At 37.3% G+C, this 21016-nt stretch overlaps 1 protein-coding gene across 7 annotated transcripts; it reads right to left on the reverse strand.

Annotated features, from left to right (window-relative positions):
- Window positions 1–1975: 1975 nt before the first annotated feature.
- Window positions 1976–19907, reverse strand: pax6a (paired box 6a). 7 transcript variants are annotated; one of them, XM_056250931.1, is made up of 15 exons: window positions 19539–19907; window positions 15568–15710; window positions 13321–13392; window positions 13042–13095; window positions 12200–12223; window positions 9933–10063; window positions 9538–9579; window positions 9232–9447; window positions 8770–8935; window positions 4799–4957; window positions 4564–4646; window positions 3562–3712; window positions 3327–3439; window positions 2990–3131; window positions 1976–2845 (listed from the first exon to the last, which is right to left on the reverse strand). In XM_056250931.1, the coding sequence occupies exons 4-15, from the start codon at window positions 13052–13054 to the stop codon at window positions 2760–2762; spliced, it is 1326 nt and encodes a 441-aa protein (XP_056106906.1). In that variant the 5' UTR covers window positions 13055–13095; window positions 13321–13392; window positions 15568–15710; window positions 19539–19907; the 3' UTR covers window positions 1976–2759. The 7 variants fall into 7 exon arrangements, with proteins under 7 accessions (XP_056106906.1, XP_056106903.1, XP_056106902.1 ...); XM_056250928.1 differs by lacking the exon at window positions 13321–13392 and adding an exon at window positions 15860–15990; XM_056250927.1 differs by lacking the exon at window positions 13321–13392.
- Window positions 19908–21016: the final 1109 nt, after the last annotated feature.

The following is a 21016-nucleotide window of genomic DNA, read 5'->3' on the forward strand; positions in this document are numbered from 1 at the left end:
CAGTGCCATCCTGTATTCATAAACCCTCAGCTCAAAGTGTAGCTCTCTTGTTTTTGCTGCCTTTGACATCAACACAAATTTGATCCTAACTTCCACTCAGATCTTACTAATTCCATCGATACACTAAGGGTACGTAACGTACGTTTACACGATGTACTAAAAACGAAAAAAAATTTTTTTTTTTTTTTTCACGTAGCCTACAGGCGACAACGTTATCAAAACGATTCCCGTTCACACTATTAACTATTAACACAAAACTAAAACGCTGTCATGCCAGTAGTTGATGATGTCACTTTGTAAATAAACACTACGCTCCAATAGATTGAACACATTAATACGCATACATTTACACAACACTGTTTTGAACTAAAAATGGAAAACTTTTTATGTGTTTTGGCCGTTCATTTACACGACAATGGTGTTTTGGGTGCTGAAAAAGCAAACTTTTTAAAATGGGTTTCAAAGTGCACATTTTTGAAAACGATACCGTTATCGTCTCCGTGTAAACTACAGAAACATGAATTTGTGAAAACGGTGATGTCATGCGCAGGCGTATTACGTGTTCAGTCTATAGGCACATATAGTGCCACATAGCACATTTTTACAAAGTGACATCGCCAACTACTGGCCTGGCATCATAATACAGCGTTGTTAATCGCTCTGACAATGTTCATATGTTTTGACAATGTTCATATGTACCTGAAAACGCAAAGGAAAAATGTTTCCATTTTTAGTACATCGCTGTCGTGTAAACATACCCTTAGGTGATTGTCATTTCAAATTAGTTATATTATATTCGCCTATATAGGGCAGTTATACACAAATTATATACATTTTCTTGACTACTGTATCATTTTGTCTAGATGTCTGTGTTACTGTACCTAGTTTTCGCTTTATTTTCTGTACGTGACGAACAGGCCAATCGCTGTCACACGTACCTGACCGTTCTCCTGTAAGGATTCCTCTCTACATTTCCCTCCCTGCTGAGTCTACCGAGGGGGCAAAATTACATATTTTACCCTGCAATCATTTCACTTACTGGTAAGATAAATGCATTGTTTTTGATTTCTTCTTTAGAGTAAACAGTTGCTTGAGTTCTTTTTGTTTGCTTCTTTTATCCGTAACACTTTTACAATAAGGTTTCATTTAACTTGAAAACTAACTATGAACCAGTGTTATTTTTGTGTTGTTATAATTTTATTATTATTTTGAATTAGCTTTTTTATATTTATATTTTAGTTTTAGCTTTTTATTTCCAGTTAATTTTAATACTTATTTCAGTTTATTACCAGTTTTTTATAAAGGTTTTCAACAGATATTTATATTTTATTTTATTTCAGCTTCATCCCAATTAACAGAACTGTTTTAATAAGTTTAACCCTTTAATAAACACCACTTCTACAGCATTTATTAATCTTAGTTAATGTTAATTGCAACATTTGCTAATACACTTTTAAAATCCAAAGTTGTATTTGTTAACATTTGTTAATGCACTGTGAACCAACATGAACAAACAATGAACTTTTACTTTAGATTTTTACTAACTAATGTTAACAAAGATTAATAAATGCTTTAAAAAATGCTTTGTTAGTTCATGTTAGCTAATGCATTATGAGACCTTGTTGTAAAGTGTTACCAATATATGTTCAATCACGTTTTTGATGAATCTGAAATGGCCTATTTAGTCATTTTTGATTTTTATTTATATATATATATATATATATATATATAAATGTTTAAATAGTTTTCTGTTTCAGATTAAACATTTTAAATGAATGAATCAATTATTAGTTATTCAAATAGTATGAGATTGGATTAAATTAAAAGATTGATCGTTGATTTTATCATGAAAAGGGACAACATAATGCATATGCTGACGAGTGTAATAACTGATACGCCATTCTTATTTTTGGCTACATTAATGTTAAGTTATGTTGCATGTAAAGCATGTACTGTATGTATTGAATATTCAGAGAATTATAAAATGAAATTATTTTTATTATAGAAATTGTTCTGCGAGACTTCTAGGGAAGACAAATACTTATATTTTGACATAAACAAAACTGAATTACATCGAAGACACAATCTACCGTTTTAAGCTACCAAACATTTTCCTCTTCCAGTCCAGCAGTCACCATGTTCAACAGCTTGCTTTTGTCTGCAAGCTTTGGAAAACAAATTCTGGATTGGCTTCCTTTGAACTCTGTTGCTGTTTTTGTCTTGAAATGATACAGAGATTGTTTGTTTCTACAGGTCCACATTTGAAACAGAAATGGGCAGAAGTTCTTGATATCAGCTGATGATGAAAAAAGAATGATGAATAAGCCTGCACAAATGTTCTTCCGCTCACCGATGCAAGACCAACTTAGTTTGACAGTCCATCCATGGTTGTTAAATTTTTTTGTCCTTTTTTTTTGTCATAACATACAATTGGCCATTACATGTACAAATACATCAAAATGACTTAAGTTGGAAACTGAAAAACAGATTTTTTTTTTTTTTTCCATTTTACGATATAATACCGGGCACTTTACAGAAGTCTGTTCTCTTTTATTCTTCAAGTCTTTGTGTCCAAAGAATGATAGAGAAGTGGCACTATCCCAGTACAAAAAGGTCCTTTAGAGTCTCCTCTTTTCCTTCCATAGTAAAATACTGCTGAACAGCCCTGCCTTGAAGCCGAGAGACGTCAGGAGATGAAGGAGCTCCTCTCTTTTATCCTCTCCTCTGTTTTCTTTTTTTTGTTCTCGTGTGCCTTGTTCTCACTGTAGTCTGGGCCAGTATTGGGACATGTCTGCTTCACTGCCTGGCACTTGGACTGGTACAGACACCCCAGGCGAGATTAGACCTGTAGCATGACAAACATTAAGGAAATATTTAGGATTGTCATATTATGTAACTTAAGAGCATTTATAAAAAAAAATAAAAAAAATGAATCAAAATTATATAATATACTTAATTTTTCTGCTTTGGTAGAAGACTAAACACTTACCCGTTGAGGTTGTGCCTGAGGTGGCCATTGATTGGCTGTTCATATGTGCCTGCATGTGCGGTGGTGTGTATGTGTCATAGCTCCGCCCATTCACCGAAGGACTAGTGGGCAACATGCAGGAGTAGGATGAGGTCTGGCTGGGCTGTGGAGGGGGGAAGAGGGGCAAACCAGTCAGCAACACTCACATCTGATATAAACAGCCTTACAGACCTGTATGCTGTAGTTGCATTAGATTTACAGCGTGCGGAAATATCGAATTACTAATCCTTTGAAACATTGAGGTAGGCACAACAGTGTAGAACAATATAGTACAGCGTGAAGCACTAAACTGACATACTTGCATAGGAAGGTTGTTGGCCATGGTGAAGCTTGGCATTGGTGGCAGAGCGCTGTATGTGTTCGTAAGGGCCGTGTCTGGTCTTCCCAACATGGAGCCCGATGTGAAGGATACTGTTTAAAAAGTAAAAAGATTTTTTTTTCGAAAAAGTCCAAAAACGTAGTTTCTTTTTCAGTAGTGTTTGCTTATGGCCTTCATGCACCAACAATATTTTTATACATTTTAGGGTGTTTACCTGGTGTTGTGGGCTGAGGGATTGGCTGATAAACGCTAGTGCTGAAGCTGCTACTGATGGGTATGTGACTCGAAGAGTTGCTGGCCTGTCTTCTTTGATTTCTTAACTTTTCTTCTCTCCTCCATTTTGCTCTTCTGTTTGAGAACCACACCTGGACGGACATGCTTTAGTTAGTTTTCAAAGACTTTTAAAACAACATACAACAATTAGTATAGCAGGATGAAGACTGAAGTTTAGTATTTAATATTTTCTTTCTGCAGTGTAGAGTATATATATATATATATATATATATATTAGGGCTGTCAAAAGATTAATCGCGATTAATCGCATCCAAAATAAAAGTTTGTGTTTACGTAATATATGTGTGTGTACTGTGTATAATTATTTTGTATATAAATGCACACACGTATATATTTCAGAAAAATATGTTATTTATATATAAAATGTTTATATTTATATAAAATATACATTATATGTAGGCTACATTCAGTCTATATACAGTATATACATGCAAATATTTCTTAAATACACATGCATGTGTGGGTATTTATGTATTAAAAATAATTATACACAGTACACACACATATATTATATGTTATATAATATATATTATATAGCTATAAATGTAATGAATTATTATTATTACTATTATATATTATGTAAACAAACTTTTATTTTGGATGCGATTAATCGTGATTAATTGTTTGACAGCCCTAATATATATTGATAATCCGTTGAAGGTAACTTTAGTGGGTGGGACATTCTCATTGAAGACAACGTTTGATTGGACAAAATTTGTGTAGTGCAGGATGAGTCATCAATATTTTTGCACTTTTTTTTCCAGAAGAGTGAGACCATTTGTCTCATTTGTGATATCATTTGAGCAGCTATTTATGACATTTATGATACTATTTTAAAACTAGGGCGATGAAAAATTGTTAGAAAGTGTCCCATTTTACCAGTTTTCATTCTGTTTTTGTAGATTCTAGTGTTTTCGCTCACCTGTATTCTTGCTTCTGGTAAGTCTATTTTCGCAGCAAGTCTCTCTCGCGCAAACACGTCAGGATAGTGCGTTCTCTCAAATTCTGGTGGAAACATTAAAAAATAATGTTATAAAAGAGCTACAATCTTTAAATCCAACAAATGAAAGTTATAAAGTAGTATTTTCGAAATGAAGTGTGATTCTGTTGTTTGGTCTTCGCTAGATGCTTTTAATAGTGATAATCTCAATGTTTACCTTTTTCAAGTGCTTCTATTTGTTCTTGTGTGAAAGATGTGCGGTTCCTTTGCAGTTTTCTTTTTAGCTGAAGCCTCATCTGTGTTTCATCCGAGTCTTCCCCGTTGGAGCTTATTGAGTTTGTGTTCTCACCACCTCCGTCTGACTGTTGGCAGCCATCTGGAAAGGAAATATAAAATGTAAGATAATTCTGCATCCTAAAAACATGATTCTCATTTTCAGTTTGGACTCCATGCTTTAATTAAGGTATATTAGAGTTTGCTTGTCATATTTATGTAGGGACAATGTGGCCCAAAATTAGTGGAGCGTTTTGTAGGCTACAGTATCGCCCTCTGCAATGTTGTGGGAAAACATTTCGAGCACGCTCGCTTAGATCTTTCAGCATCGAGTCACAAAGGCTGACGAGCTCGAGGGCTCTACAGAAATGCGATAAAATGTCCCAGAAATCTTTTCAAATGTTTTTAAAAACCAAACTCCCTCTCCCCCCTTTTCATCCCAGAGTTCTTCAATTAGGCCACGGCCACCATATGGGCGTTTGCAGAGCTATTGAGGTGACCACCAATACTTGAATAGGAGAGGGATGCTTTCACAGTCACACAATGCGGGAGAGTAGGGTAACTCTTAAATACTCGCTGTGAGGACGGATGGCAAACTTTCGTGGGTTGAATTTTGAGGACACAATTGGACCAGGCGACAAAAGGATTCTCTCGAGCAGTCATTGTAGCACGAGGATTCCAGTCAACAGACTTTTCAGCTCGGCGTGTTAACCTTTATGCTCTACTGTCATTAATCACTGTCCCTAGGGCCGGCCCGTTCAACCCCGGTTAGGATTTATACCTTCTTATAAGCGCAGGGAGAAAACAGCCAGGCCACCGTGAATGAGACATCGAAATGCGAAGGCTCTTGTTTGTCACAGACAAGGGGATAGGAGTGCCAGTTGTGAGTCGATAAGCTTTAACCCTGCTGTGTTGTTGGACACCAGTGCCTAATTAAGCCCGCCAGATACATTTGAGGCTAAATATTTGAGTTTGAAAAGTCTAAAGAAACTTTTCGATATTTTACACACGGTTGTCTAAAATAAATGAAACTCCAGACTGAATGGACTTTTACATGGGTGGTGGTTTAAATAGTCACGTCAAAGTCATAATTTGGAATGTATAATATTTAAAGGGTCTTTTATGAATTTAATAAACAATGCTCACAGGACATGTAAACTATAATGGAAAAAACATTCTGCCTGTCAGTACAATATTTTACATATATAAACATATATAGGCTACAGTAATGTTATCTTACAATTTGTTTTTTGGGGTCTTATAGAGCAATTTTTGAGATTATAGTTTCCCACAGGTTACAGCTTTTAAACATGCAGGTTTATTTAACTGATTTCACAAGGCATATCGAACTATTTGAGGATAAATTAGTTAAAACCGCGTTATGAAATTTAGTTCACCTTTCATGAGTACTTTTTGGAAGTAGATGATTTGACTAATCAGTAAATTATTTAGGTATTTTTTTAATTATTGAGGTGATAAACTGAGTAACAATAATAACTTTAAAAAAAAATTAAGCTCATAGCATGTCACTGTAAAAAGTGATCAGTTGCCTTAACTTAAAAAAGTGAGGAAATCCTTTGCCTAAAAATTATTAAGTACACAGACTTAACTTAAAAAGTTTCCACATAAATTAAGTTATGTGGAATTGTCAAGTTCACATAACTTAATTTTTTTTTCAATTACGCATGGTTTATAACTCAACAATTTTAAGGCAACTGATCATTTTTTACAGTGATATAACCATAGGTTGTATGAAGCTCAGACTAAACAGTAACAAATAATAAAAAAATATTCTGTACATTTTTCCATACTTTTATACTGGTATGATGTAAGTTTAACATGGTCACCCAATCTACTGACAAGCATGCGAAATATTAGGCTACATATCATGCCTACAAGCTTTCCTTTTCTTCTCAAAGTAATTTATTCATCAAAGACAGTGCGTTTCTATGTTAAAAAAAAAAGTTTTAAAAGGTCTTTGTGTGTAGTATCCACACTTTTCAAGAGCTAATCCGAATGTGTGGCCTGTTCTCAAAAGCTTGACCAACTGTCGCCAGATTTAGGATTTGTTTTCTCTGAGAAAGGCGGTGGGAAATAAAATCATTCCTTATTGGGGCGTTGTCGTAACCGGTGAGGCGGAAGGCAAGCAAAAATGTGGCAAAACAACCGCGGCATCTTTCAGCTGTGGAGGCCTTGATCAAAACATGCGAGGACCCTTGGAAAAGAAAAAGTGTCCAAATCCTTTAGACGGCTTTAGTAGCCCGGTCCTATGGCGGAGGGAGGGGCTGTTCCTCTGAATGCGATAGAGTTGTCTCTTTTAGCGTCCTGTCAGCCCAGATGAATCCGCGATTTTATTCAGTGTTGCGTGACATTCATCAGATTGCGACCATATTTCTCTCGCTCAGAAACCTCAATGTTGTCTATGACAGCTATATAAGAGAGAGGATCGATATCAGTAGTTTAGCTACTTACAAAAAGCCTAGAAAATAGCCCATCACAGTCAGATAGTGATGGCTGTTATTATATTTTAAGCGCACATGGTTTGAGTTTGTCATAAATCATAAATTAGATGCTTAACGATGTGGCAACTAATTGATCAAATAAAAAATAAGCAATTTATTAAATTATATAAGCATGTTATCTCGCGTGTATGTTATGTTTTTATCGTTTTCGTCTTAAACATTCTGGATACGAGGCCACATGACAATAAACCGTATTAAATATGCATAGCTATAAATGTAGGCTACTTGTTAGCATGTCAGGCGAAATCAAATTAGTCCAGTAGCTTATATTGTAGCTATCGTTTTAGTAGGCTAGATAGCCTATGTCTCATAAAAACATGTTAAATATTATAGGCTATAACGTGTTTTTGCTCGTGTGAACCAGAATTAGAATATACTACTCTCCTTGGCAAAGCTCAAACAAAAGTTTCTGCAACCAGTCAATGATTTGACACGCCGATGTTAGGCTATACAGACATTAGGCCTAATTCTCTATATTTGTATCTTTTTACGTCTGTCTTTCGTTGAGTAGCGCCTTTAACACTAACAACTCTAATTGGCAAACGTTGCCATATCATGTCCAGGGTGTCTCCGGTGGAACATTTCCACAGCTGTCTCCTCGAACTAAACACGTATTTAAGTCGCCTTAATGGGAAACAAAACGTTCTCTAATGAGCTATTACATAGCGACAGAACTGTTCTCAAAACACATTTTTCTGTGTGACAGAAACATATTTTGCACAGGGAATCCACACACGGTTCCCTGTTTATTTCGATGTCTCTTTCTTATGACCTGTGAATATGGATTGCAACTCGAATTACTATTCGTAATTTGTATATTATCTTTATGGCATATAATTGAATAATTCAAGGTATTTAATTAAATTATTAATATTATAACAGTAATTTAAGCCCCGTGCAACATATAATTTGCATTTGTTTAAATGTGTATATATATAACAAACTATGGAATTTAAGAACTAAAAGCATTATTTATTTATTATTATTATTATTATTATTACTGTAGCCTAATTGTTTTACATTTTTAGATAATAATTTATCAGGAATTACTCTGAATCAACATGCACCAATGCTAAACTTTCCATATATTGTAATCATTATGTCCACAAGTTTACTTCAGCTCATTGTTTCTGCCTTAAATTATACATTGTTAGCTAACTGCGTGATTTGTACATGCACATTTCTGAAATGCATTACTTGGACACAGCCACCTCTGGTAACAGTTCACTCTAAATTGCATGCATTTTCTGTAAATCTGCTTTGAAACAATATGTATAGTGAAAAGCGCTATACATATAAATGTGAATTGAATCCAGATCGCAAAATAACAATCAGCGAATGCAATGCCCCTTTTTGCACAATCTTCCTCATATGGAAAGTAAAATAGCCATACCTTGATTGGGCTGTCCTGGCACTGAGGTTCCGGGGTACCAGCCCGGCCGGGTCCCCCACGTGCCGGTCTGACCATTCAGCATCCTCAGCTTTTCATACATGCCATCTGCGCCCATCTGTTGCTTTTCGCTAGCCAGGTTGCGCAGTACTCTGTTTATCGATGACACCTGAAAGACGAACCCAAAGATGCGGCACATTAATTAAAGCGCGCGTCCACGATGTGGCATCTTGGCTTTCGAAACGATTGGCCCCATTTCTACACAGGCCTGCATGCCAGAGCATTACATCGCATTGCATTTCCTCTAGTGGAGAGGAGATTACAGCAGTGGCCGGGGATGACTGATGTTGGAGAATGTTCACGTTCAAGGTCATTAGTGCATGCATTAAGCAACGCATCAAATTATTACGCATTAACTCATGATGTTGTTAATGAATTCATGGCAACTTCTCTAAATGAACTTACACTGGGTATATTATCGTTTGTGCAGACCCCGTCTGATAGCAGCCTGTCTCGGATTTCCCACGCGAAGATTGACGGACACTCCCTCTTGTACTGGGCAATTTTGCCGACCACCTCTGGAGTCGCTACTCGTGGTTTACTTCCTCCGATCGCCCTGGGTCTGATGGAGCCTGTTTCATAGTATCTACCCAAGATTTTGCTCACACAGCCGTTCGACACCTAGATGGAAAACAAAAGAAACAATTCACATACATTATTTAAAACTAGCGTGAAATGTTAAGTGTATGCTGCAAGCAATGATAAGCTTACGTTTTCATTGTCCAGCACTTGGACTTTTGCATCAGCATGGGTCTATAACACAAGAAATACCTTTAACACAAAAAATATGTCTTCAGTGGTACGAGAAATGATGCACTTTTTAAAAATGCATTTCGCTCGCCAAATTTTAAAAATTGCCAAATGGAAAAAAAGATGAGAAGTGCTTCGATCCATTCCACCAGACCACTGTTTATGCATTCCAAAATGAAATTTGAAATGAATCCTCGTTGCTCGCTGGCATTAATAATGCAATATTTTAAAAAAAATTGCTATGCAGCTGGGGAAAAGCAGTATGAAACAGCACAAATGTGAAACAAAACTACTGTAAAGTTATTGCAATAGTTTTGGTGGAGAGTTAACATGAAAGGAAAATGCCTTATCATCACCTGCAGAATCCGGGATATGTCACACGGCCGCGCGCCACTGTGAGCGAGTTCAACTATTTTCTGTCTCGTGGAGTCGGGCAGCGGTCTGCCGTTGACGAACACACCGCCGAGCTGATTCACTCCACTGTGACCTAAAAAAAGAAAACGCTTGTAATTCACCCAGCATTTAGCAAACCAGACTCCAAATACAGACTCTATTCAAACAGAATCCAACCACAGCTGTTTTTATTAATAGAAGCTTTCAGGTCGCAATTGTCTAAAATGAGTCAAGCATTACTAGAGCATTGTCAACAAATCTCAATATTCAGCAGAGACAAGTGTAAATTGCTTTTAAATCAGCATAGCCGGTAATTATTGCTGTTGTTCAGCTGTCATATGTTTTAGACTGTTCTCCAGATGTGCTCGTATAATATCATAATCTCCTAATACACAATTTTAATATAATTACACATGCAGAACATTGATTAAGCGTCAGCGCTCTCGTATGATCTGGAGCAAAACATCTCCAACCCACTGAGCCGAGATTTGCGCATCTTTGCAAAGCCTTAAACGGATCAGATGGCGTAATGCTATTTGTGGCATTACACTAAAACTTCTTAAACGCTGCAATGGTTTAAAGCATAGCCCCACACATTAAGTAAAACAATTTTTTTTTTTTTTAAGAAAAAGAAAAAAAGCATCAAGCAATGCACACCCTTTCCCATGTAAGCAATGGGCTTTTGTTACTAAAGCCCCCAAAAAGCAGACCAAAGGCACCAAACCTGAAGCCAAAACGGAAAAGCAGCCTTCCCGGTTTGCTTTACTTCTCTGCTCCCTTCCCTCCGAAGCCTCGCGTTAAATTGAGTCCAAGAGCACAAGCTCCTTTGCAATAAATAAGCTCCAAATATAGAAGAGGGGGAAAATATGATGAGCCTGCCTGACATTTGTCTTTAAAATAAAGCTAGCTGCATGTCAAGTTTGAGCTTAATTTCTGGAAATAGGCGGAAGTCGCCCTGGATCATGCATGGAAGGCTAATTGAAAAGATCAGTTGGAGCACTTGTGGCAGGCATGTCACTTTATGACATCGCTCTGCTTTTGAAAATCGCATCGTCACGACAAATAGTAGCATGATAAAACGACCCTTTCTGTCTGCATTTGGATATCACTCAGACTAAATTGGACTCTACTCATTTCCCCTTTAAGGGAAGCTTAATTTTAAGGTAGCCAGGGGCTGTGCGCGTGTACGTTCACGGGGGCGCGCCTCGCCCTTAATAAATTAAAAGTGACATTTCTTTTTTTTCCCAAGTGACAAACCTCCATTGCCTATATTTAAGCACTGGGAGCAAATTTGCGGGATGCTGTTTTGATCTGTATTATGCGTAAATCTGCAGAGCGAAATATAAAATCTGTGTTATGCACGAGTGTTTTATTTTTATAACGCATTATGAAGATAACGACGTGCTTTATTGTTTATTCTACCTGAGAACTACTTCTGCTAATATGTCTAGTACTCTTAACATAAAGAAATGCAGAATGAAAAACGGAATTACAGTCTTTTTCTGTCCCGTAATAGACGCATTGAGGATTTATTGCTTTGAAACCATATGCCGTATGGCTCTTAAATGCATCCACTTGTTTTGAGCTGGCCAACACGCAGATTAGGATATAAAATCAAAACTTTCGCTTGAAAGGTTAAGTCTTAATCGTTATATAATTCCCCACGGTGAATGGTGTGGGTCTCGCCCAGTGGCAATCATTGCGCCCGCGGTACTCTGTTTCTAATCAATTAATAAGAAGACATATGGTGTCAATTTGGACGCTCCACTCTATATACACCCAAGAGTTATTAGCACAAAGCTTGGGTTGCCGCCTGTGACCTTTAAACAAACCAAAGGCCTAACCCGAATGATATCTTTTTATTAATACACGCGAGAAATCACACGGCAACATTTGTGTATTATCCTTGAGAGAGAAAAAAAATACGTAAAGTTTGTAGGGGGACATTTTTTTACGCCGCGTAATATTTTGTGATTTTATTCCAATAATATTTTTAAAGTGTGGGGATATGAATTTTTATTTATTTATCGCTCATATTGTTTCATGTGCTCTACTTCTGCTGACCTAATTTGAAATGCTTCGTTACTCCACATTTTTGCTCCTTCCAAAATACATAATCTTTTCTATGGATGTCAAAATCAGTGACTAAAACAGTACATGAGGACAGAGCAAATAACTGGCACTTACAACAATAAAAGGAATAGAAATGAGAGGATGACATTCAACACACCTTCGTTACAGATGTCATACACCTCTTGTCCAGCATTAAGAGAGAAAATATGTCTCATTTATTGTAATCATAACTTACTCAGTGCTTTCTACAAATGACTAAGTATATGTTTTGCTAGTTGGCCTTCACACATCTCAAAGACAGACACATAAGCGCATGTAATTTATTCATGCTCTACAACACTCAATGCTGCATCAAAGCTCAGTATATTATTTCACTCTCGCGGTGTTTCATAAACATGAGAGACGTTCCATCAGAATCATGCAATGTCAATTTCGTCTCTGCTAATGGACTAGGTGGATTGGCCGCCGATGCTAACATTAATTCAGCAATTATTTAAAAGCAAGTCAAGCAGAAACATCCTCTCTCTCTAATACACACACACACACACACAATTATGCAAAGAGCATATGGGTTAGACACTCTAACTAGGTTGTGTAGCTATGCAGGCTTCTATGTGACTTTTTTTTTTTTTTAATTCAGGACATTTCTCACCGATAATGTAATTATTGCTCTCTCAAATGTAGCCGTACGAATTGAAATAATGGAATAAAGTTCCATAAAACTGTAAAATAGTTCAAGTCAGGCTTGAGTTTAGCAGTGAGTTTAGCTTAGTGCTCAGCTACTTTGAGGGAGCTGTATGAATGACAGGCAAAAATGTTGGCAGCATGCACGCGCCCAACACCCCTGACGAACAGTGTAAACTGCCTTCACTAATATACCAAAACAAATGCCTTTCTGGCTGGACGCCTCTCACGTTTTTCTTCGTGTTTATTTTTTCGCTCACCTTTTTATTTAATAGACAAAAACGCATTTCAGAAAAAGAAAAGAACTCCACTTACTGTTTTGCATCATGGACGCGACGCCAGACTCCCACGTGGCCCGGTTATAGTATTCTATTAGTCATAAAGAAACAATAATATTGGTCAGTTTCACATTTTTAAATCATGTGTATTGCAGTGCAATTTTGTGTAAGACTTGTGTGCAAGAAAGTTACGGACAATATTGTGTGCATGGGCTAAAGCTTCAGCATTTTATTTTTGCATTCATGCTGCAAAAAAAAGTGAGAACAAAAAAATACTGTCTCCACAAATACACTTATGCCCAGGGTTTAAACTTGCCTGGAAACAGAGTTGACTGTCCGCTTAAAACAATTTATAGACTCGCATCTGCTTCACTCTATTAAAATATCCCTAGGACAAAGCAAAACAATTTATTAGTACACCTAGCCGTAATTATTTATTTAGCATTACAACTAAATCTAATATAAGCTTCTTTTTTGTTTGTTTTTATTACTAATACAATAATTAATTTGTGTGTTTATTACAGTTAAGATAAGTTTTAGTTTGGTTAAGTTTTCTTATTTTAAATTTAATAATCGATAGTATTATTGATGTTTTTGTTATAATTTTTATTATTATAATTATAATTATTATTATACAAAATATTTTCGACATGTAGGCCTACATCTGCTTTTCCCCTAGAAAACTTCAAATGTTGTTGGGAAGGCCTACTTTTTTCCCCTCCCCTTCAGATCCTCTCTTCTGGTGACACACGCTGTCTACCTCGCCTGGCTGCGCTGGAAAAGTAAAGCCAGGCAGGAGGGGTGAGGGGTCCCCGACAAAGCCCCGCTGAATTTTAACAATAGCTTTCTTTCTCCCTCTACACCAAAACCCAGAGAGTAAAACCCGGGCTCCCTAACTAGCTACACCGTTTCCAACTAAACGTACCAACAACTCTCAGAAAATACAAAGAGCTGAAGGGAGCGCGTCCCCCTCCTCCTCTTCCTCCTCCTTCACCCGCATCAGCCAGTGCAGCTCACTATGACCCGGTGCCCGTTACCTCAATGCCTTTTTGTTTGTCTCGTTGCGCGAAATAGAAAAGTAATTTCTTGTTATAAGTATCTGGAGGTAATTGTGTTACTGGTATATGTCGTTAAGGGCTGTAAAAAATGTACAACAGCGCAGTGGGGCGCTCAATTGGTAAAAGACAATTACAATAAAGAACCCATTCAATACATTTACCGAAAAGGAGGCACACTGAAGAAATACTCCCTGCTTTGATTTTTTTTTTTTTTTAAGTAGATGGATTGTGTGCGCGGTTTACAGTGCACAGCAACAAATAAATTCATACACTAATTGCCAGCGTTGAGTTGCACGTGTTTCATTAAATAACATTTATATTTATTTTACATTACATTTATTTTAATAATGCACTGTATTGCCTTTTAATTGAAATTATTTGTAACTATTTTTTTTAACATTTAACGTTTTCTCAAATTTCTAGAAATACGGAAAATCAAAACAAATATTTTTTTAAATACCAAATAAATGTTTATGTAATTTTTACTAAGTAAACTATTTAGTATTTCTTACCCATGTGGGCTATTTAAGGTCTTCTGACTGCACTCATCTTTTTAGTTAATGATCTGTTTTAATAGTGCTGTCTGTAATTGACAGGGCCTAATCTGCATTTTGTTCGTTCTAATGTGCAACATGAAGGCTGTTAATTAAGCACACTTATTCAGAAGCCTTTGATATTTTGCGGAAAGTACATTAGAGTGAAAGTTTCGAAAGTTGGAAACGATGCTGATTTATATCGCAACAGATTTATAAAACTGCTATATAGCATAATGCAGGATATAAAATACTGTCACCGTTTAAAATAGAATCAGATACATTTAATTTAATATAATTTACAAAGTGTAGAATTTAATATTGATTTATACATCAACGTAAGCTATACATAATAATATCGATAATATTTTTCAGTTCGTTTTTTTAATACAAAATAAACAACAAAATAACTGTTAAGTTTGAAGTTTAGACTTTAATGCAATTCTACTATTTAAAAGTAAGTCTTTGGACAAAGGCAGCAGCAGTGCCCTGACTGAAAAGCAAAACACCAAGTTCACGGTGCGATTTGGTGCTGGCGCCCGGCTGAATGTGATGGTGTGATTCAACCTGACATGCCACCTCATCGGGTCATTGCGTTCCCATTTTCAGGACTGATCGCGGTCTTGGCCTACTGTGACTTTTTGCTTTCTCTGTCATAAATAAGAACTTTGCTTGGCACAAAACTCGACATAGCTGAAGCACAAAAACGCAAAGAGCGTCCGTGAAAATCAATGATTTAGTTTGACACCACGAGGCCATGCAGCTTTAAGTTTTCTGTTTTAGTTTTTAGTTTTGTTTTTTCAAGGACACACATAACTTTAGTAGCAGTCATTTTTCCCCACCCTCATAATTATTATTTACAAACCAACAGGTTTTCCTTTTACAGCTGGCGTGTAGCTACATTTAACAAGATTCTCATAAGCGGTGCATATGCGTGCGAGTTGCTCAAAAGAGAAGTATGTCTTAACTTACCTTTTTGAGGCATAGTTCCAACAGCCTTCGTATCCTCGCTGAAATACTTCGTTTACAATAAGGAGAAGACTCTGAAGAAAATCGTCCTCAAACAGTTTGTCTTTTATAGTTTCCAACTGATCTGTGTGGAAAAATTAAATTCCCTGCGAAGGAAACAGAGATTGACAATAAAATGGGATGTCAAGACTGCGCGAGACTGAAAAATGTGCGCTCGTGGGAGTGAGCGAGAGAGAGAGAGAGAGAGAGAGAGGGGGGAAAGAGGGAGAGGGAGCGAGAGAGAGAGGGCGCGCACCTATGCTGATTGGTGATAGCACTCGTGTATTAATGTATGTGTTCCTGGTCTGTGCCTCGCCTCCTCTCCTCTTCAGTGGCCCATTAGCTGAGCCTGACCTCTGTCATCATCTCCCAGCAAAACACTTCCTCCTGCCCCGGTGACAGAGCGGGAAACAGGGCCGAGCAAAAAAATCTAGTTTTTAACCCTAATCACTCCTCATAAGCAGATGATTCTCTACCAGTTTTCACATTGACATGCATGTGGGCGATCGGGCAATTGAATTCTGGGTGACGACACTTTTATAGAAAAAAAGTTTTTGGCATAGGCTAAGCTACAAAATGTTCTTGGAATTACCAAAGTAGCCTACCATGATTTCGATTTAACCCGAGCATCGTCATGGTACAGAAACTGTATACTTTTTGTAGTCAAATATTATTAAAGGGAGCAGGCTACAAATAATAATTTCGCTAACACACTACGTAGTTACTAGTAATAACTACAAATTATGCATATTTACATGCAACTAATCCTAAACCAAACCCTAATCCTAACCGTATAATAAGTACATGTACACTGTAAAAAATAAAAAAAGTTGCTGCCTTAAAATTGTAAGTAGCCTACAATCAACTTGGATGTTTAAGTCATGTCAACTTAAATTACATTAAACTGACCTTAAAAATTGAGTTGAATCTTGTATAACATAAACAAGTGGAAAATTGCTTAACTTATTTGAGTTAAAGCAATGTAAAAAAAAATTGTCATAACTTATTGATTTGTTTACAGTGTAGTTACTTAATATTACTTAGTACGTAAATGTATAATTACAGTGTAACAAAGACACCTTAAAATAAAATGTAGCCTAACCATAATTTCTTAAGTGATGACCTGCTTCTATATACATTGTAGGCCTACTTTAACCCCATTAATATTGTTAATTTACGCTACTCTTGTCCACTGAAACGAGCGCAAACTTTCTCCACGTGTCATTGTTGACTTGGTGTCTGAGAATGTCATCAGCCTTTAGGGCGCGCGCTCAGTGATCAGTTGGGAGACCCCATACTATTTACATTAATAGCGTGATTTGTTGTCGTTTTTCAGCGGGAGAAAAAGAAACTCCGTGTCGTGGGTTGCCAAGGGGGAAATGAAAATATCATTACGTCCATGGCCGGACACTTAAACTACATTTGTTGATTGCTTGGACATTAGCACACACCTCGGTAAACCCCAAAGCAACCCCTCCGCGCCTGTGTTCGAGGTTACATGCGCTGCACTCTCAGCTCGCCACTCGCAGCTTGGGGTGTTCCACCCGTTCACTGGAGTGGAATAGATTCCGGGTTGGGATACAAGAACTGGAGAAGGGGAGGGGGGACGTAGTATAGCATGGTGGGACAGCTTTAAAGAGAGACAAAATGTGTTGGGACGCACGGAGCATAAAATTAAGCTGTGGTTGCATACACTTGACTTCGTTTTGACATGTGAAAAGTGCTAAAAGTCGGAGCTCATCAATAAACTATCGCGAAAGTGAATGCGAGCTCTGACAACCATTGCATTCCCCACTATAGCACAATGAGGAAACAAACGACACTGCCAAAGAGTCTGCATCGCAATGAAAGGCCGCTTGAATGGGAGTCGGATAATGAGCTGGCGCGACCGTCATGCACTGTCATCTCGGGTCCTGCGGTGCGACCCCTCCTCGCCGTTTGATATTTTACAATATTTTCCCTCTCCTCACCATTTCAACTTTTTGCTGGTGAAGGATTCACCTCTTAATGCAACACGTTGTTCTACTGCACTGATTCAAACGTTTTGTTATTAGTGTTTTGGTGTGTGTGTGTGTGTGTGCTATAAGACCCCATACTGTTTAAAATATTCGTAGCAAGCTAAGTGATGGTTGTTCTTAAAATAAATCAGTTTTAATCACTTAAAAAATATAAGTTCTTCAATGGTTCTTTTAAGCAACCGGGTTTAGCAATAATCTTATTGAGAATTAAATTTAGCTATTGTTTTAAAAAGTTTATTAATGTTTCGTTAGCTGTTCTTCAGAACCACCTAACCTATTTGTTTTTAACGTTAAATTAAAAGTTTTTATGGATGATTCCATGATATGTTGTAAAACTATTTTGGTTCTAATTGGAAAGTTTACTTTTAAGAGTAGCCTATATAGGCCTATAAAGTAAATAAAAACATCCTTTTGGAGAAAAAAGTAGCCTATTTACGCTATCGTTTAACCACGCAGCTTTTAAAGATACAACCTGTTTAAATCAAATATTTGACTAGTTCGAGACTTTTCACACGGATGGACTCTTGTAGTCCTCCCATCAATTAGCACAGTTCGGATTAGCAGTCAGTGGTGTTTGGTCATGAAAAAGAACCTAATCTTGTCGTTATTTCCCTCAGGCAAAATAGACGGTGCCTCGCCTCTCCCTAAAAGTTTTCAACAGGGAGAAAAAAACCCTAATAATAAGGGGCGGGGACAGGACTGAATGCAGCTGACGTCAGAGAGAGAGAGAGAACTAGAGAAAGACTGGCTCTTATTAAGGCAATGTGGGAAAAGTTTATCGGCCAGAGCAAGCCCCACATCCAGTCACCATGTTCTGGGGGAGGGGACTTGCTAAACTGTGTGTGTGTGTGTGTGTGTGTGTGGGTGGGTGGTTGCCCACAGCGACAGACCACCACACTGGCAAAGGGCCCTGATATGTATGTAACTCTAGGATCTAAAAGAAGCAAGTTACACATTATTCCATTTCATTAGGCTATAATAGACAGAAGTTGTCTTGGGCTGATCATTTTAATTGATATTTCCGTTCTTTCTTTTACTGATTACTGGAGAGGAGAGAACCCGGGGAATAGTTTTGCAGCCTGGTGTGAAGATTTAAATTATTTCGATAACATGACGTGTTTCAGTTGTGACGGAGTTTATGGGACGTGTAATCTGCATTCAGAGCAAAGTTTATGCATTGCAGGTCAAATGGGAACTTTAATATCTTAAAATAAATGTTAATCTAACGACTGTTTTATCAGTAGCCATACTGAATAGTGCAATTTGCATAGTAGCCATTGATAGTGGTTAAAATATTTATTCTCTTACATTTAAATGCACAGTTTTTAACTACACAATTCTTCTTTATGGGAAGAATTATATTGCATTATGGGAAGTTTAATATCTTCCATAAAATATTCCTTTATGGCAAATACAATATTATTAAAAGATCATTCATTAATTTATCTTTTATTTATCTTACATTTATTTTAGTAGCCTAAATATATACATTTATAATTATACTTCAAATTCGTTTTCAACTTTTTGTTTATTTAGTAATATTAAATTGAGCTTTACAGATGCGCGACGTCCCATGTTTTATAATAATGAAAAGGTTGTTACTTATTTGGTTGAATGATGTTTACTCTCATCTGACAGATTACATATTTCTCATAATCATTCCCCGTGAGGATCTCCTGTATACAGATGTCTTTCAAGGCTTTACGTTGCACATAAAGCAATTTTCTGGCATGGTGTCAAAAACGAGTATTAAGTATTAAAGAAGAATAAATTAATTTCACGGCATTTTTAGGGCAAATACATTGCTGCATGCCAGTCATATTTGTTATTGCTCGAGATTAACAGAGCCCAAAATGATGTCAGCCAACAATGAGTTCTACATGGTAAAAAGAAGAATTTAGAACGTCGTAAACTTACCTCAATAAACGCTATAGCCTGTGAGTGATTTCGTTATGAGAGGAACGTTTCCAAACGAGACAAGCGTAAAGAGTGTCTAGAAAGCACCCCTCCGATCCGGATCCGTTTCACAAAACTACTCCCAAAGTAAACGATATCCAGTCCAACAAGCCAAAAAGGGAACCACGGGAAAAGTTGTGAGAGATTGTAAACCCCTCTTTGTAGTAGCCTATTGATGAAAATACTAGCCTATTTAACAGATGAAAGCAGGTCCAACTTTGGACTCTCCCTCGTGTTTCTTACGACACACGCAAACGTCGCACGTTAACTGTTGTCTTGACGAGTTCAAAATACCTCACTTTAAACGTGGTTCGGAATAAAAAAAGACGTCCTCGTCTCACCATCAACTTTCTCTAAATATTAACCTCAACCTGGCAGTGATTGGCTAGAGTGACGGCCACGTCACAATTGACGCCATTTATCATTCCCCAAACCGGGAAGTTGAAGGAACGGCTGTCTGCTGTGTGCGTTTATAAGCCATACAAAGTTTCTTTGAGGTTCCCCCGATTTAATGGGTTTAAATGTAACAATTTAAAACGAACCATCATGAAAAGAATGTCTGAATTAGTGAGTTATTAATTTAGTAGCCTATGATTTCTTTAAAACACAAAGGAGCACTTTTTGTTTTGATAGACCTATATATTCAAAATAGAATTAAAATGAAATGCACGTGCAATATTGCAATTCATCTATGCTGTTTAAAAACTGTCACCAGCAGAAAATATAACAACTCTTTTAATTATTTATTATGAATGACAACACCAAATGACGTTTAATGTCATGGGACCCCATATGCCTATACATGTTATGGAATTGATGTTTGTCCATATGCACGCGCTGTAATAACACAAACGCTTTATATCATGTTGTCAGATGTGCATATATAAAATAGCCAATTAAAATGGCTTATTCCGCCGTTGGGAGCGTGTTATTGAATCAAGGAGCAATGTAACCAACGTAACTGTTAATAGTAGTCTGATTAAAGACTATAAAGATAATATCTTTGTACTAAAGATCACAGCAGATTCATAAAAGTAGGCCTATGCACATTTTCAAAAAGGAGAGCACATGAGAATCAAGTGCTGCCACCCTTTAGACCCCGTGAATCCGGTGCAACCCAGCAGAGTTCTTGAGATCTCCACTTGAAACCGCACGGTCTGGCCCCGCTTATCAGGCTGTCAATAAAGCGAGATGGGGATGCTAAAGCCGGGCCAGGTGCTGTCTCTCCCTCTCTCCGCTGGCCTGCACTCCAGAGCGCGATCAGGCGGAAACGTAAATCTGTCCAGCCAGCTTTCCCTTACGCCGACCCTCTGCTTCCAAGCGTGTGTGTGTGTGTATGTGTGTGAGAGAGAGAGAGAGGAAAGCAAGGGGAGCCCCCTTATATATAAACATAAGTAGCCTATTTAAACATTAACGTCTACTACTGAAGACTTATGCTC

This window comes from Rhinichthys klamathensis, unplaced genomic scaffold (assembly GCF_029890125.1).
Source record: "Rhinichthys klamathensis goyatoka isolate OS25496 unplaced genomic scaffold, OSU_Roscu_1.1 h1tg000076l_1, whole genome shotgun sequence".
Classification (NCBI taxonomy): domain Eukaryota; kingdom Metazoa; phylum Chordata; class Actinopteri; order Cypriniformes; family Leuciscidae; genus Rhinichthys; species Rhinichthys klamathensis.

Excerpts from the sequence above, each read along its gene's own strand:
- pax6a (XM_056250927.1), bottom strand. Across the intron at positions 4,958-8,769 it reads GCCAGGACAGCCCAATCAAG|ATGGCTGCCAACAGTCAGAC; the intron begins GTATGGCTATTT and ends TTTCCTTTCCAG. Across the intron at positions 2,846-2,989 it reads CTCAGGCACAACCTCAACGG|GTCTAATCTCGCCTGGGGTG; the intron begins GTAAGTGTTTAG and ends GTCATGCTACAG.